Genomic DNA, 15,592 nt, shown 5'->3' on the forward strand with positions numbered 1-15,592 from the left:
GTTCGAATCACGTAGGCCGCGGCAAGTGACGCTGGGAGGGGGATTGTTGGCAGTGGGCCAGCGTCCCTCGCAAGGATTCGCGACATGGTTTAACAGCCTCCTGTGGATTCTATAAGTCTAGTGGTTGTATCGGGCATTGATAGGTCGATCTTTTGGTGCAACGACAACCCTAGATTGTAACAGACTATACCTTCTTCCATCCGTCTTCCACCCTGCTACCCTTGCCATCTCCAAGTTTGATCTGCCATGTTCATGTTTTCACTGGCATGTTGCTTATCTAGAACATCTAGAACAAAACCCTTGCCTAGGGTTTTTACCCTGCTTTTTACACTTAGAGACAAAAAATTTCAATTCCAAAGACATGGGCATGGATGCCATGGCCTAAGGGACCCAAACCTTGGTCTACTTTCAAAAAAGCAGAAAAAAGAAAAAAGAAAGCAAAAAAAGGTTGCTTCCTGAATCGGTCCCAAAGTGCCAAAAATCAAAACAAAAAAAAATCCTAAAAAATAGGAAGGTGTCAAAATTGACTCAAAGCAATTGCGATCTTCGTCCTTCGGGCCTTTTGAGTTCTTTGGTGATGTCCAAACACTGATTTGAGCAAGAATTCTCTATTTGGCTTGGGGTGACTCTTGGGAAAAAACTCTAACCCTAAACTCTCAAAAAAGACTAATGAAATTGCAGAGCTAAGACAAAACCCTAAAAAAAGGAACCACTGGGGGTCCCCATTTGCAATGGAGCGATGTTTGAAATAGGTCACAACAGTTGCCTCATATTTCATTGGTTCACATTCAATATTGAACCTAAGTGTAATTTTCTCATTGGTCAAAGGGAATTGTTTTAACAAACCCTAATTAGGGTTTCCATCTTGTAATCTTGGCCATTGATTGTGAATCAATCTGAGCCATTCATTGTAAAGAGTTATCTATATAAGGCTCATTTTTCTCATTTGTAAGGGGATAATAAGGATTTTTAGCAAGACAACAATAGTAGAAGAATAGATAGATTAGAAGTTAGAAGTTAGATTAGAATAGGAGAAGAAGAAATTTTTGCTAAGACTTGTAAGGATATACTCTTTTCATTGAAGTTATGGTGAAATGTATTATTTCAACAAGTTGCATGGTTTCTATCTCTCATTTGCTTTCATGTTGATTAGATGAATGATAGGAATTGTGAATGATTAATGGTGAAATTCATTTATACATACCACTAGCAATTTGCTGATTGTAAGTTTGCCTTGTGTGGTCAATTGGAGTCCTAAAATGAGCTTAACTTCAATTGCTATCTGTACCTTGATGGTATCCTTGTTATTGATAGTGATTTGAACATCACCTGCTTTAATTTCCTTAGAAGATCGCACTAAGCTTTGTGGAGTTGGTGCTTTGCATGTCAAATCAAGGCTTAGTTGTGTTTCACCAAAGATTGTTCATGGTTCTTACATTCTTAGAATTAGATTAGAGTCCCTAAACCCTATCTCTTTTTTCAGTTTATTTTCCAAGCAAGTAGTTAGAATCTAAGTTCCAGCAACATCCAAACGTTCAGCATTCAAGTATTCAATGTAAGTCCCCTTGGATTACCAGCAATCACATCAACCAATTGAGTTTATCCACAAGTTGAGACCCGACAATAGAAACCTTGGAGTCTTCCAATTGATCACACAGTTTAGCATTTGGGAATATTTTGATCAAGAGAGGATAAGATACTTCTGGTATTTATTTTGTGTTTGATTGTGCCTAGAAAACTCATCAACAAATACTTCCTCTCCCCGTAAATGTTACACCTTAGGTAGGGAGTACTAAAGGTCATCCTCATTAGCATCCCCTTCAAGTAGGCTTGTTGAGACCTCTAGAAGCCTTTTGAAAATCCTTTGCCCCCTCTTACTTTATTCTGGAAGACTTTAATCCTAAACGCTATTGACTTCTTGAGTTTTCCTAGGTTGATGAGCCTCTCATCCTCCCATGCTCCCAAAAATCCATCCCATGCTACATATTATTCGTCATCCTCATATTCTTACATGATCTTGTTCTAAAAGCCTAACCCCTATGCCACTTTATATCTAATCAATTTATAAATATTATTGTTTTTAACTACTCTTTTATTCTATTTAAATTTTAAAAAATATTAATCTTTATTATATTTGAATAACAAATTTTATACCACATAATATTTCGAATATGAAGTTAACAAAAAAACCTTAAAATATATACAAAACTATATGAACTTGTTCAGAAAATGATGTCTAATCTTACTTGTCCGAATTAACTTCTTTTCTATAAATATTCAAAATGACCTAAACAATATTCATTTAATATATAACATTTGATATTCAACATAACATACTAGTTGATTCAACTTTCAAGGGAAAAAATTATCATTCAATATTTTCTTGCAACTATCTGCTCTCACTATACATATCTATAACTTCACTTTAGAAATTATGAATGATTTTTGAATAGATACATTTTCAAGAAATAACTAATATTCTAAAAAAGTTTCCAGAATATGCAATTATTTTCATGACATTTTTTATAATGTGTTAGTGATTGTTGAACATCCCTTTGCAATTATTGGATGACAAGTAGTTATATTAGTGTATCTGATTTTGTTGAGTATTTATTTTCAATCACTAAACTTTTTTCCCTTCCAATATGATTTAACCCCCTAATTTAGATTTTAGTTATTACTAAAATGACGAACCATTATTTGAACCTCCTCAATTGTCTAAAGACAAACTGAATTGGTGTCTTTCTTTCGTTGAGTTTTTGTATGGAGTCATTAATCTTTTCACCATTGCAGAATATTTTGTGTACTTGTGATGTGTTATCATTTAAGTTATTTTTGAAAAAAGAAGTATGATAAATTTGAATAATAGAAATAATGTATATGAAATTTAAAGTAAATAAAAATAAAAGTAAATTCTTGTAAAAAAGTCTAATACAATAGTCATTTTTGTTTTTTGTTTTTATATATGTTCAAGAATTAATAGGCACATCAAAAAATGGTTTGCAAACTGTATAAATCCATTAAAATAATGTACAAAAAAAAAATTCATACATACATTTGATTTTTTTTCCAATCACTAATCTCCATAACTTTAACCATCTATAAAACGTGAGAAATATGGAACATTTCCAATGCCCTGTATTTATTCTTCACTCTAATTTTTATCCTGCTAATATTGTAGGTTGCAATTGTTGTGACACATGAATTAGCTCATCAATGGTTTGGGAACCTAGTTACAATGGAATGGTGGACTCACCTATGGCTTAATGAAGGCTTTGCAACTTGGGTAATCATCTCTACTACTATTTTGGTTTAAAACAGATAATTTATATTGATTGTAAACATATCAATGTTAAAGTCTATGGCGAACATTGTTTATCTGCTAGAATTTTGTTGTTCTATAAGAATGTTATATAGGAAAATTTATAGTTAGTATGAGTGCTTTTGATTTCAATTGTGTTTTTTTTTGAATCCATGTTTCAGATCACACTCTCCTGTTTCTGGTGATGGATTAATGAATGTAATTTGAGATGTTGATTGAAAAATTATACATAGTTAAAACCAAAAAAACTTATACTGTTCTTCATGAACAATGGAATAATTATGCCTACTAATACAGAACTATTCAATATCTTCTGAGCCATATATGCCGACATTGCAGGTTAGCTATTTAGCAACAAATCTCTTATTTCCAGAATGGAAAATTTGGACACAATTTACTAACGAAACAATGGTAGCTTTCAGATTGGATGGGCTTGTGGAGTCTCATCCTATAGAGGTGAAATCATTGGTTGAAAACATTAAAGCATCTCACCTTCTTTATTTGGTTGAATTGGGAAATGCTTTTACTGTTATCTTATGTTTGACTATTCATTTAGGTGGAAGTTCGTCATGCTCGAGAAGTTGACGAAATATTTGATGCTATAAGTTATATAAAAGGAGCTTCTCTTATCCGCATGCTTGAGAGCTACCTAGGAGCTCAACGTTTCCGAGTAAGGACATTAAATTCGGTTTTGATCATTTGTATTTTGGCTCATCGTTTGAAAGAAATCAACTTATATTCACTAGATAAGATTCACAAACTTAAGGTAACGTAAACCAATAAATTAAATAAGATCAAGATGTAATGAAAATAAAATAAAAATTTAAAATAGCATCACATGCCTTATGTTGATGATAAAACATGAAGGTATCACTCAACATTTCCAGGGAAGGGTATTAAATTTGTTTTTGATCTTTTGTATTTTGTCTCATCATTTGTAAGATATTAACTTTAAATTCACTAGATAAGATTCACAAACTTAAGGTAATGTACTAATAAATTAAATTAGATGATTGGGATATTCCTTTTTTTAAGCTACTATTTCTATCGTCTAATGACATTATTTATGTTTTTATGTTAATTTGGACTATCATCCTTTATGGACTTCAAGATTGTAGCTATTTCCACCCACATTTTTTTTGTGAATATGTGTAACACTATTTTTAAATTGATAATATAGACATAAAAAAAAATGTTTAAATTAAATATCAAATGATTCAATTAGTTAATGTTAGGCGGGATGCGTTTGGATTGATTGATGACCGAGGCACACATGCTGTCATGATTGATTATCCGGGCTTATTGGCTTAGCTTAGTTAGATGGCTTTATGGCGGCTTTGTACCTCTTATGGGTTTGAATTGATTGATATCTTATTTATATATAAAAATAATGAATAATTATTTTATTTTTTGTTAATAAAAAATTATCTTGAACTATTTACTTATTTGATATTTAAAAGTAACTTAAAAATTATTAATTAATATAGTTTAATATGACATGGTTTCTATCCATAAGAATGCTTCAATTGTTTAATACTTAAGTTATTACACAAATAGAGTTCAGTGGTATGCATTTGTTGATGGGCTTTTTGTGTTTTTCTTGAACAAATTGAATTCTTACGGGCCACATTGTTTCCAACAATTTTTAAAAGGAGACAAATTTGTTTGGTATAATTTTATTTACATTTTCAAAAGAACCAAATCTTTTTTGACTACTACAATTAACAAAAAAATAAAATAAAATAAAATATGAAAATAGATCCATCACATGCCAAAAAAAGCATCAAAATATCTCATAAATGTAACATGATATAACTGATTAGACTTGCTACAATAGTGCCAAAAGATGGACAATCATAAATTTTTGCCAATAAGTTTTTACTGATAATATCACTGCTGTTCAACATCATAGAAGATTGGTGTATATAAGATAGCACCTTTCAACATTTAAATAACATAGCATTGTTCAACATAATAATAAGTTATTTAAAAGGGGTAAATGATTACTATCCAAAATACTGAAATCGACAACTCCAGGTGGCTGCAATATGACAGGGGCAAGTGATCAAAATTCATCATGAAAATAACACCCAGCAATCAAACTAGTTATCTTCTCAACATCTAATATAGCTTAGATCAGACTATAAGTCACTCTTGAGCATTATCCAACAGCTGGTCACAACACCCAAAGTCACCTTTCCAACTTCCAAACAATGTAAGTCTGTTATTCCATGACAAAATCAACACCAAACACGAATGAAACTTGCTGGATGTATGCTACATCAGTCAAACAATAATTTTAGTCCCCAACAACAAGAATACGCCCACAAATCAATTACTCACAAATTTAAATCTTTTCCAACTTTTTTTAATGCCAAAAGAAGGTTCTACAACTAGGGCATTATCTGAAACCCTCAGTTGCACAACCAACATAGAGAATACCTGAAACACCACCAAAAAATCCAAAAATATTTGCTAATCACGAAAAAGCAAACCCACAAATCTTCAATCAAAATATCTTTTGTATTTTCATTTTCTTCAAACCTTGATTCCAAAAAATCTATGAAAAAGAAATGTGCTTCTAGTGTGAAAACACCAAACCAGCTAAGGAGGATCTTTCTCCATCAAAACTAGTGTATTTGGCAAGGGTTTCTGTCCTTAATCAATCTTAGAAGAACTTCTTTGTTCATTCCAACAACATATTGTTATGTGTGTAACATCTGAATGAATGAGTTGAGAGCCAAAACTCCAATTTATAGAGTTTGGAGGGAATTAGGGCACTTTAAAATTCAAATACTTTATTTTCCCTCTAAAAGGTCTCAATATGTTTTAAAACCAACTTAAGTTTTATTTACCCCTCAACCTGGGCGTCCAACTTTGGGGTCAACACCTAGCACTTTATTATTTAACACTAAAGTGAACAATTTAAAGTCACTTCATAAATTTATTGTAATAATTGAAATAATATCCATCAACTTATGAAACTTGCCAAGACAATAAATATAGAAACCCGATCATGTCAGAACATAACTAAAGTTGAAAGATGATAATTGATCCAAACATGATCACACACTATAAATAGCAGTGTTTTTTGAGAACCAAAGAGAAAAAACCTAGAAAACCCCAAAAAGATCAATGCCATGCAAACACTTACTATAAATAATAATGTTTCTCAAGGACCAAAGAGAACGAACTTAGAAAAACCCAAAAAGATCAGTTCCATGTAAGCACTTACTATAAATAGTAGTGTTCTTTGAAGACTAAAGATAAGAAACCCATAAAAACACAAAAAGACTGCTGTGATGCAAGAACTTATGATAAATAATAGCACGTTCTTCAAGGATTGAGGAGAACAAACCCGAGAAACCTAGAAAGATTTGTGCTAGACGAGCACTTACTATAATTAGCAGTTCTACTGTTGAAACCCACTAAAATTGATAATTGAGTTCACCAAGAACATTTAAACTCTCCCAACGCATCTGGAAACCTATGGAAAATCCTAAATATTGGCCAACAAATGCAAAGCAAGATTATGTAAAAATGGGGACATACAGTCCTCCCTTCCCAAAGATTGCTTGTTGTCCAGCAATTTCAGTTCATATACTAATTGATCTTGAATAAAACTCAATGAGACTCCAGGATACCAAATAAGTCTAGGAGGTCTATAGCTCCATTTGCGCAGAATTTTATACCGGTGGGCTCTTGCACAAGTGATCTCTTGAAATCCTCCTGCAAGAAAAGCAAACAAACATCACAAATCTCGATCAGCTCCTTAGCAATTGCTCTCCATAATTAAAAATCCGTGGCACCATAGAAAACTTGTCAAAGTTAATGCTAACTTCCTCGTTGTCAAAACCCTGCACTCTAGCATAATAGTTCTCTGAAAAGTAATTTGTTATCCAAACCATATGTGCAAGCAATAAACACGAAACAACCACTATTTGAAGCACAAACTCCCATCCAACATTGGACCTAGTTAGCTGCAACACTTATTCCCTTAATGTGAAACCAAAAACTAACCTTGTCAAGAGGCTAAATGGTCTAAAAATGCTTAAATCTGTAATTGTTCAAGTCTGATTTTTCAAAATTCAATACCCAAAAAGAAGAACAATCACTGAAATACTGAAAATTCTTGGCTAAAATGAGATTTCTGATCATCCCCTTGGCTGAAAACCCACTTCTAGGAGTCAGCAAAATAGGAGAGATTCAAATTTTGTTTAAAACCTCTCCCGAATCCACGTGTATGAATTTAAATGGACTCATAAGATGACTATAAAGAGACATAACAACAACATTTCTTTCACCTTTTGGATCTATAACCTCCCATGGTATGTTTCTCCTATCATCTTTAATTCACAACAATCCATGCATATAATTTTGGTCATAGACGCTCGTTGAAGGGCACACAATATACTAGGAGTGGAGGTAAATCAATATATCCAATTTCAACTCAAATCATGTTAACTTTAGGATCAGACTATAGCAAATTAGATAGCAATGATAGAAAGCAAATCAATGTGCACAAGGAACACCAAGAATACCCTGGGAAAACCTCCCTCTTGGAGGTGAAAAACCCAGCTATAAATCTAAGATCTTATAATGCAATAATCAGAAGTATCTTTACAATATGGCTTCAACACTGGAAGCAATCAGAACCAGCAAACTATGCACAGTAGAATAATGCCTTCAACCTAGGATATACACACAATGAAGAACTTATCTCCAAGAATATGATGTATGCTATTACAAGGAGGTTCATTGTCTCAGAGATGGAGTTCGCTGCTCCTAGGGTGAAGATCGCTATCTTCAAGGATAGTTCGCTGCCTTAGACTAATGTTTGCCGCCTTCAAGAACAATTCACTGAGTTCTGCTGCTGATCATAGATAAATTCACTGAATGAGTGATGATGTTTGTACAATGATTGATGCCTTGCATTTATAGGAGGCTTAGCCTTTTAACTCTTCCAAGTTAGCTTACATGAAGAACATATTAATTACAATTTAATCCTTTAAATTCGGCGCCAAGACTGAATTGGTTCCACACATTACAAATAACCCCAATATGGGTCAGCTCCAACACGTTACAGCCTCCATATGTTTTATTATGATTATTGCAAAATAGGACATGACTAAGGCCAAGGGCCAATTAGTCATTCAAACGTGCTAGGTCAGCCCTAGAAGGGATCCGACCTAGCTACAACATTGACACTCCCTCTTAGCTAGGGAGGAGACCTTCTCAAGATCTAAGTCACATATTAACAACCACCATGGCTATTCCCAGAGGGTGGATCCATCGTGGCTACACCCATGGATCGAAAAACAAATGAACACAAGCGTGATGTCATCATCTCAACATGATGTTCACCATAGCTACTCCCAAAGGGTGAATAAGCACAAGTGCTAAATCATGACATCCACCATACCTACTCGCAGAGGGTCGATCCACCATGCCTACTCGCAAAGGGTGGAAGAGGGCTTTCACCTCAAACTTCTCCCAGAGAAGAGTGCATTACCACCATGCCTACTTGTAGAGGGCGGAACAAGGGCTTTCACCTCAAACTTCTCTCGTAGAGAAGAATGCATTGACAAGGGATTGCACCTCAAACTTCTTCCTCACAGAGAAGAACTCATTAACAAGGGATTGCACCTCAAACTTCTCCCTCACAGAGAATAACTCATTAACAAGGGCTTTCACCTCAAATTTCTCCATCACAAAGAAAAATGCATTAACCAAATCTTCATGATGACATGGCTCCCTTTGAAGCTGAAATGCCAGGTTCCCTCTGAAGCTAAAAAATGTTAGGCTCCCTCTGAAGCTGAAATGTCAGGCTCCCTCTGAAGCTAAAAAATGTCAGGCTCCCTTTGAAGCTGAAATGTTAGGCTCCCTCTGAAGCTGAAAAATGACATTTCCTCCTTTTAGAACAAGAACCCTTCTGAGTTGACATTGGACCTTGGCTCCTCTTGTGGTGTCCCTATGTAAACTTCCATAGAAGAAGCTAGAGGAGTAGACCTAGATTTGCACTCTCGAGCAATGTGGCCATACTTGTCACACCTAAAACATTGAATGTGAGATAAGTCCTTTTTCGGAACAGGATCTGGACCTCTGTCTCTATCCCTCTTTCTTTTCTTGCCTCCTTCCATAGAAGTGTGTAGCAAGGACTTGATTTTCCACATCATAATGATTATGCTCAATTCCTCTTGATATCAACCTTGACTCTTCTTGAATACAATCAGCACGAAGGCAATCAAATTTGGGAAATTTGGATCTCCCACTTATGCCTTGGATAAATGGCTCCCAAGAGTGAGGAATGTCATTCAACGCTAGCATGACAAGATCCTTGTCCACAACTTCATCTCCAATGGCGCTAAGCTGATCTCTCAATTCTGCAATCTTCATGAAGAAGGATATGATTGATTCTCCCTTTGCCATCTTGACTTGGTGAAGTTGTTGTCTCAATGCAAGTGCTCTACTTGTGTTGTTGATTTCAAAGATCCCTTCCAATGTCTTGAACATATCTCTGGTTGAAGACATCTTGGAGATGATAGGAACAAGATGATCCTTCACAGAGTCAATCAGGATCTTCTTGGCTTTGACTGCATTCTTCTTTAATTGGAGTTTCTCTTCTTGATCTTTAGGCTCAGGCTGATCTTTTCCTTCTACAAACTGATGCAGATCATTCTCTTCAAGTGCAATAATGTCATAACCCCACATTTTTGTAATTATAAAAGATAACATTTATACTTTTTATTATGTAATCGGAAATGACTCCTTGTCTTTTATTAATGTAATAATCATGTTTTAACTCCTGATTTAATTTTACCATAAAAAGATGTTAACTGAATATATAATTAGTGATGAATACTAAATAAATATAAACTATAAAAATACAATTTAATGCATTGTTAATTAAATATATAATTATTATTATTATTTAATTATTGATGCATAAATCTAAAAATATAAATATACAATATAAAAAGAACTTAATACATTATAAACATTATTAAGAAAATGAAGATTTTACAACCATACGCTAATATTAAAAGGGACCCCTTAATACAAACAATTATAAGAACCGATACACAATGTAATAAGCGCTTAAACTTAGGGATTTTCGGGGTTATTGCACCCAACAAACACATCATATAGTGATGCGGTGCGTCTAAACTTTAAGGCGCCGAAAGAGAGTTTCGGGTGGAACGGTGACCCCAACAGTCACCACGCTTACTCCGCAGCAGTCACGACCCCGACTGGTCTGCCTCAACCCCCCGCGGGTATTTAAGTATAAACTCGTGGGCAAGGGAGGACGAAGAAAGGCATAGGAGAATAAGATAAGGGGAAGGAGAACGCCAAGAGCCGAAGGGACCAGGTAAGTCACTCCATCGTTAATATAAATTCTGCAACAAGTTTGTTTATTAATTAATAGGGTTACATACTCCAGCGTAGATGTCCATTAAATTTACCAATATACAAATGTATATAGTTTCATTAATTCAGTATATAGTATAAACATGTATATGAATGGTATACAAATGTTAGAGGCTAATATAATAAAGATCAAAGTATATATATATATATATATATATAGGGATATGCAATGTGAATAAATTCTCATGGAATAAATAAGTTAATAAATAAGTTAATAAATAAATTAATAAATAAACTATAACTACTAATTAAGGAATAAAACACCATTATGAAATTAAGGACTAGTAGGAAGGATCACTACCAAGATAATAAAGCAATTTCATATCCAAACCCAGTGTGATAGATGAGGAATTATGCAACAGGGATAGCAGGAACTAGGCCTCTGTCAGGTAGGCCACCCGCTGCAGTTGACAAAGGGCTCCTGGCAGTTGGGCCAAGGGGGAGTGTACCGCCCTTGGGCCTGATAAGCGCTACGGGCACCCGCTAGGAATTAAATATGGAATTGACTTATTGATAACAATGATCTCAAGTGAATTTGGACTAATTACACTCTAGATAAATTATACATACTTAAAAATCAATCATTAAAATTCATTGTTTATATGTTTCTCTAGATTGCGAAGTTGGGGACATTACAAATAAGGACTCTAACCTTCCACGAGGTGAAGTTCAAAGCTCTGTCAAGTCTATCTTCGACCTTTAAACCGGTCACCATCTTCAATGCTAGAAACGGTGTGAAGAATGTGAAGTAGGAGCGCTGTTATCACAAAGTCCGATCACAACTGAATCAACCTTAGCTCTGATACCATGTTAACTTTAGGATCAGACTGTAGCAAATTAGATAGCAATAACAGAAAGCAAATCAATGTGCACAAGGAACACCAAGAATACCTTGGGAAAACCTCCCCCTTGTAGGTGAAAAACCCAGCTATAAATCTTAGATCTTATTATGCAATAATCGGAAGTATCTTTACAATATGGCTTCAACACTTGAAGCAATCAGAACCAGCAAACTATGCACAATAGAATAATGCCTTCAACCTAGGATATACACACAATGAAGAACTTATCTCCAAGAATAGGATGTATGCTGTTACAGGGAGGTTCGTTGTCTCAAAGATGGAGTTCGCTGCTCCTAGGGTGAAGATTGCCATCTTCAAGGATAGTTCGCTGCCTTAGAATAATGTTCGCTGCCTTCAAGAACAATTCGCTGAGTTTTGCTGCTGATCATAGATGAATTTGCTGAATGAATGATGATGTTTGTACAATGATTGATGCCTTGCATTTATAGGAGGCTTAGCCTTTTAACTCTTCCAAGTTAGCTTACATGAAGAACATATTAATCACAATTTAATCCTTTAAATTTGGCGCCAAGACTGAATTGGTTCCACACGTTACAAATGACCCCAATATGGGTCAGCTCCAATACGTTACAGCCTCCATATGTTTTATTATGATTATTGCAAAATAGGACATGACTAAGGCCAATGGCCAATTAGTCATTCAAACTCCTTGTTGGCCCTCGAAGGGATCCGACCTAGCTACAACATTAACAAATCAAACATTGATTACCTTTAATAACTTTGCCAAGAATAGATAAAAAATATCAAGTTAACTTAATCCAATTTTCTTAATGATGCAACAATTAAACAACATAAGCAAACTCACATTAACACAATGAACACCAGATATACATGGAAACCCAAGATGGGAAAAACACTTCCTCACACAACATACCTTCAACCTTTATCTAATCAACCTTCAAACACTTCCTCACACAACATACAATTGTCTGATAATGGCACAAATGATGTGAATGCAATTCACATTACACACATTCTGATTTTCACATGAGAGCTCAATTTACGTAGCATTCCACACCACTACTCCAACTACGACAGATTCTAGACATCTATATATATGAATTACATTCATGTGTCAGCCGAAAATATAAAAATAATAGTTGCAAGTTGGCCACACAAACAATCCTTAACCATTGGAGGTAAAAATACCAAGGATGATGACACAAAAAGTGAGTATAGTGGTTTCAACTTCGACTCTGAAACTGAAGGGGAGTCAAAGGATCTCAACAAAAAGGGAAGGACTAAGGGGAAAAGAAAGAGGATTGTTGTTGATTCTGACCTCTCAGACTCCGAGGATGAGTCCTTTGAGGAGAAATTCATCAAAAGCAAGAAAGGAAAGTGAATGGGAAAACAAACCCAGAGGAACAAGAATACCCGTAGGGGGCTAACAAGGTAAAAAAGTAGATATTGATAGCTTCTGATGAGGATGCAGAGGAGGAAAAAAATGACAATATGAAGGGTAAGGAGGAGGATGAGATTCCAGATGTGGATCGTGGTGAGGACATGAGTACTCAAGGATTGCAGAATGAGGGCCAAGAGAATAAAATGGGAAATCCTAGCGACTGTCATGGGGGTGATGATAGTATTAAGGGATTTTGTGAAACTATCAGCAAAATTGTGAAAGATATCAACAACCTGAAGAATGACATTAATGTTATCAAAAATGCTACGATAGGCGAGAAGCCTCTTTCTGAAAATGTTAAAGAATTAGTGGTTGCTATCAACAATGCTGAAGCTATTGAGGCCATGGTCGGTAAAATTCTTGAAACTGAAAAGAAGGTAAAGGAAATGGAATGGAATAGAGAGGCGAACGGGCTGGAAACTACCATGAGCAACCTGGTCAATAGAGTCTACAAGATGGAATTAACTGTGAAGAGGATTGTCGAACAGAATTTCCAGATTCTTAAGGCCTCTGTGGATAATATGAATATTTTGATTAACAGATTTGATAACATTAAAGACAAGGAGGGCGACAAGGACTAGATGGAGAAAAAGGGTCAGGAGAAGAGAACTAGGGCCAACACCAGGAATCGGGGTGATATCAAGGGACGAGAGCTGGATGAATTGAAGAACTCTGCGGAAAACATGAAGCAGATGGCAGTTCATGCAGAAGATATTATGAAAAATATTTAGCTATCTTTGTCTCTGTCTTAGTCTGTGTGTTGTCCTTTTGCTATCCTTTAGCTGTCTTTGTACGGCTTTTTGTGTTTTGAGTTCCCTTTTTGTTTTGGTTGGGAACTGGTTTTTGTTAGGGTGACCAGGCACAGTTTTCTTCCGCTTTAATACTTTATCTTTCTCCTGATATGTAATAAGGTTCGGGTTCCTTTCAAAAACTTGTTTTTACTTAATCAAAACAATCCTTAACCAAACGTGTACAAACATATAATAGGTTAGGTCCAATAGCCCACATACTACACCAAAAGAAGGAACATGACATGTAGATCCTTATGTAGCCTTATTTGGTTCTAATAGTCATCTACACTACATCTGAAGGGCACATGCCACAAGTCAGAACAACTAACTAGTTAAATCACTAGTATAGTGACATTTCTACCACTTCAAACATGCTGACCGCTACACACTAACTCTAGAAACTCTGGATAATGATGAATTATTTTTAGATACTCTCCTTTCAAACTATAGGACATAACCCTCTAACATGGAATGTGTATCACAACAAGTTACTAGAACAAGCTCATTGTTTAGGCAACTTACTTCAAACACTTTGGAACAAACTTCTAGATCACTTTCGTGTAGTTTCCCCTTTCCAGCATTAGTCTTTTTGGTTGACTCTTAGCCTATTCCGAAGGCGCGTAGGCTAATCAGAGATAGAATTAGGGTTTCCATCATCTGGGAGGTTTTCAGGGGGTTGTTTGTAGGAGTCCAACATTTTGCTCTCTGAGTCTTTTTGGGTTTTCAGAGAGCTTCAGAATGGTGTGACATGCATTTCCATTAGAGGAGATTTCTGAACTTACTATTTTTAGTAAATTTTGACGGCTACTTAGATTGTGCTTAAAATGTGTTTGGAGTCACTATTTTTAGCAATATGTTATTTTTAGTAAGGACTATTTTTAGTACTATGATACAACGCTTGGTTTATATTTCTAGCAGTCCGGTCTGAGGGGTGGCTTATTCAGTTCTCTTGGAGTTCATTTCTAGAAGGTAATATCTGAAGTGATTTTATAATCCCAAGTTACTTTTTGACCCCCACACCTAGGCTCGATGACTTTAAGTTGTTCTTAAAAGATGTTCTCATGTGGTCGTCCAAGTTGGAATAATTAATAATTTTTAATAAGTTATTTGTGCACATGAAAAGGGAAATAAAATAAAGTAAAACTTTTGATCTCACATGGCCTGGAGAAGAGAGTCGACCCCTTTGAGAGAGCTATAAAATCGGGTTTGAGAGGCTCATTTGGGTATGCTATTACTTTGATAACAAAGTGGTGCTGAAATATTTTCAGAGACTCTTGCTTCGGAGTTGAGTGCCTCCTAGCTTCTTCCAGTTTCGAATTTGAAAGACAACTCCTAGCTGATTGTGGTGCAGCTTCATCCAGAGGTTGCCAGGGTATTCCAATGGAGATTTCAGTTTTGTGTGGATTTGATGTTTGCTAACTAGTGTGAGTGAAGTTTGCTTGGTTTTTGAAGGGTGAAAACCCTCTATGCTGATACAAAGTTATATTCCTACCGACTGGTGGTTTGAGTAGAATTTTGTGGGTATTAGCTTCTTTTCCTTGGATCTAGGCGCTCCTATGCTTAGGGTATCATGACTTTTGTTGGAGACATTGATTTTTGCTGCTGGTCATACCTTCTTGCTAGTCGTACCATCTTGCCTAGGATGCATTGGTATTTGTGCCATATTCGTGGTTGTTGGTTTGGGACTTGGAGTGGTTGGAAGTTGGACGCTTAGCCTTTATGGTGTCTTTGTTTTCAGTTTGAGTTTATTCAAAGAAGAATCGAGGAAGTTATGAACATTTGAAGC

General features: G+C 35.4%; 1 protein-coding gene across 1 annotated transcript in view; it reads left to right on the forward strand.

Moving 5' to 3' along the window:
- The window catches only part of LOC131061913 (aminopeptidase M1), a 261,597-nt gene that overhangs the window by 209,065 nt on the left and 36,940 nt on the right, over positions 1 to 15,592 (forward strand). Inside the window, exons 9-11 of the mRNA XM_057995764.2 lie at positions 3,182 to 3,286; positions 3,662 to 3,778; positions 3,879 to 3,992. Coding sequence (XP_057851747.2) covers positions 3,182 to 3,286; positions 3,662 to 3,778; positions 3,879 to 3,992 — 336 coding nt within the window. The remainder of the gene's footprint in view (positions 1 to 3,181; positions 3,287 to 3,661; positions 3,779 to 3,878; positions 3,993 to 15,592) is intronic.

The sequence above is a fragment of the Cryptomeria japonica genome, chromosome 9, assembly GCF_030272615.1.
Source record: "Cryptomeria japonica chromosome 9, Sugi_1.0, whole genome shotgun sequence".
In the NCBI taxonomy this organism is placed as follows: Eukaryota; Viridiplantae; Streptophyta; class Pinopsida; order Cupressales; family Cupressaceae; genus Cryptomeria; species Cryptomeria japonica.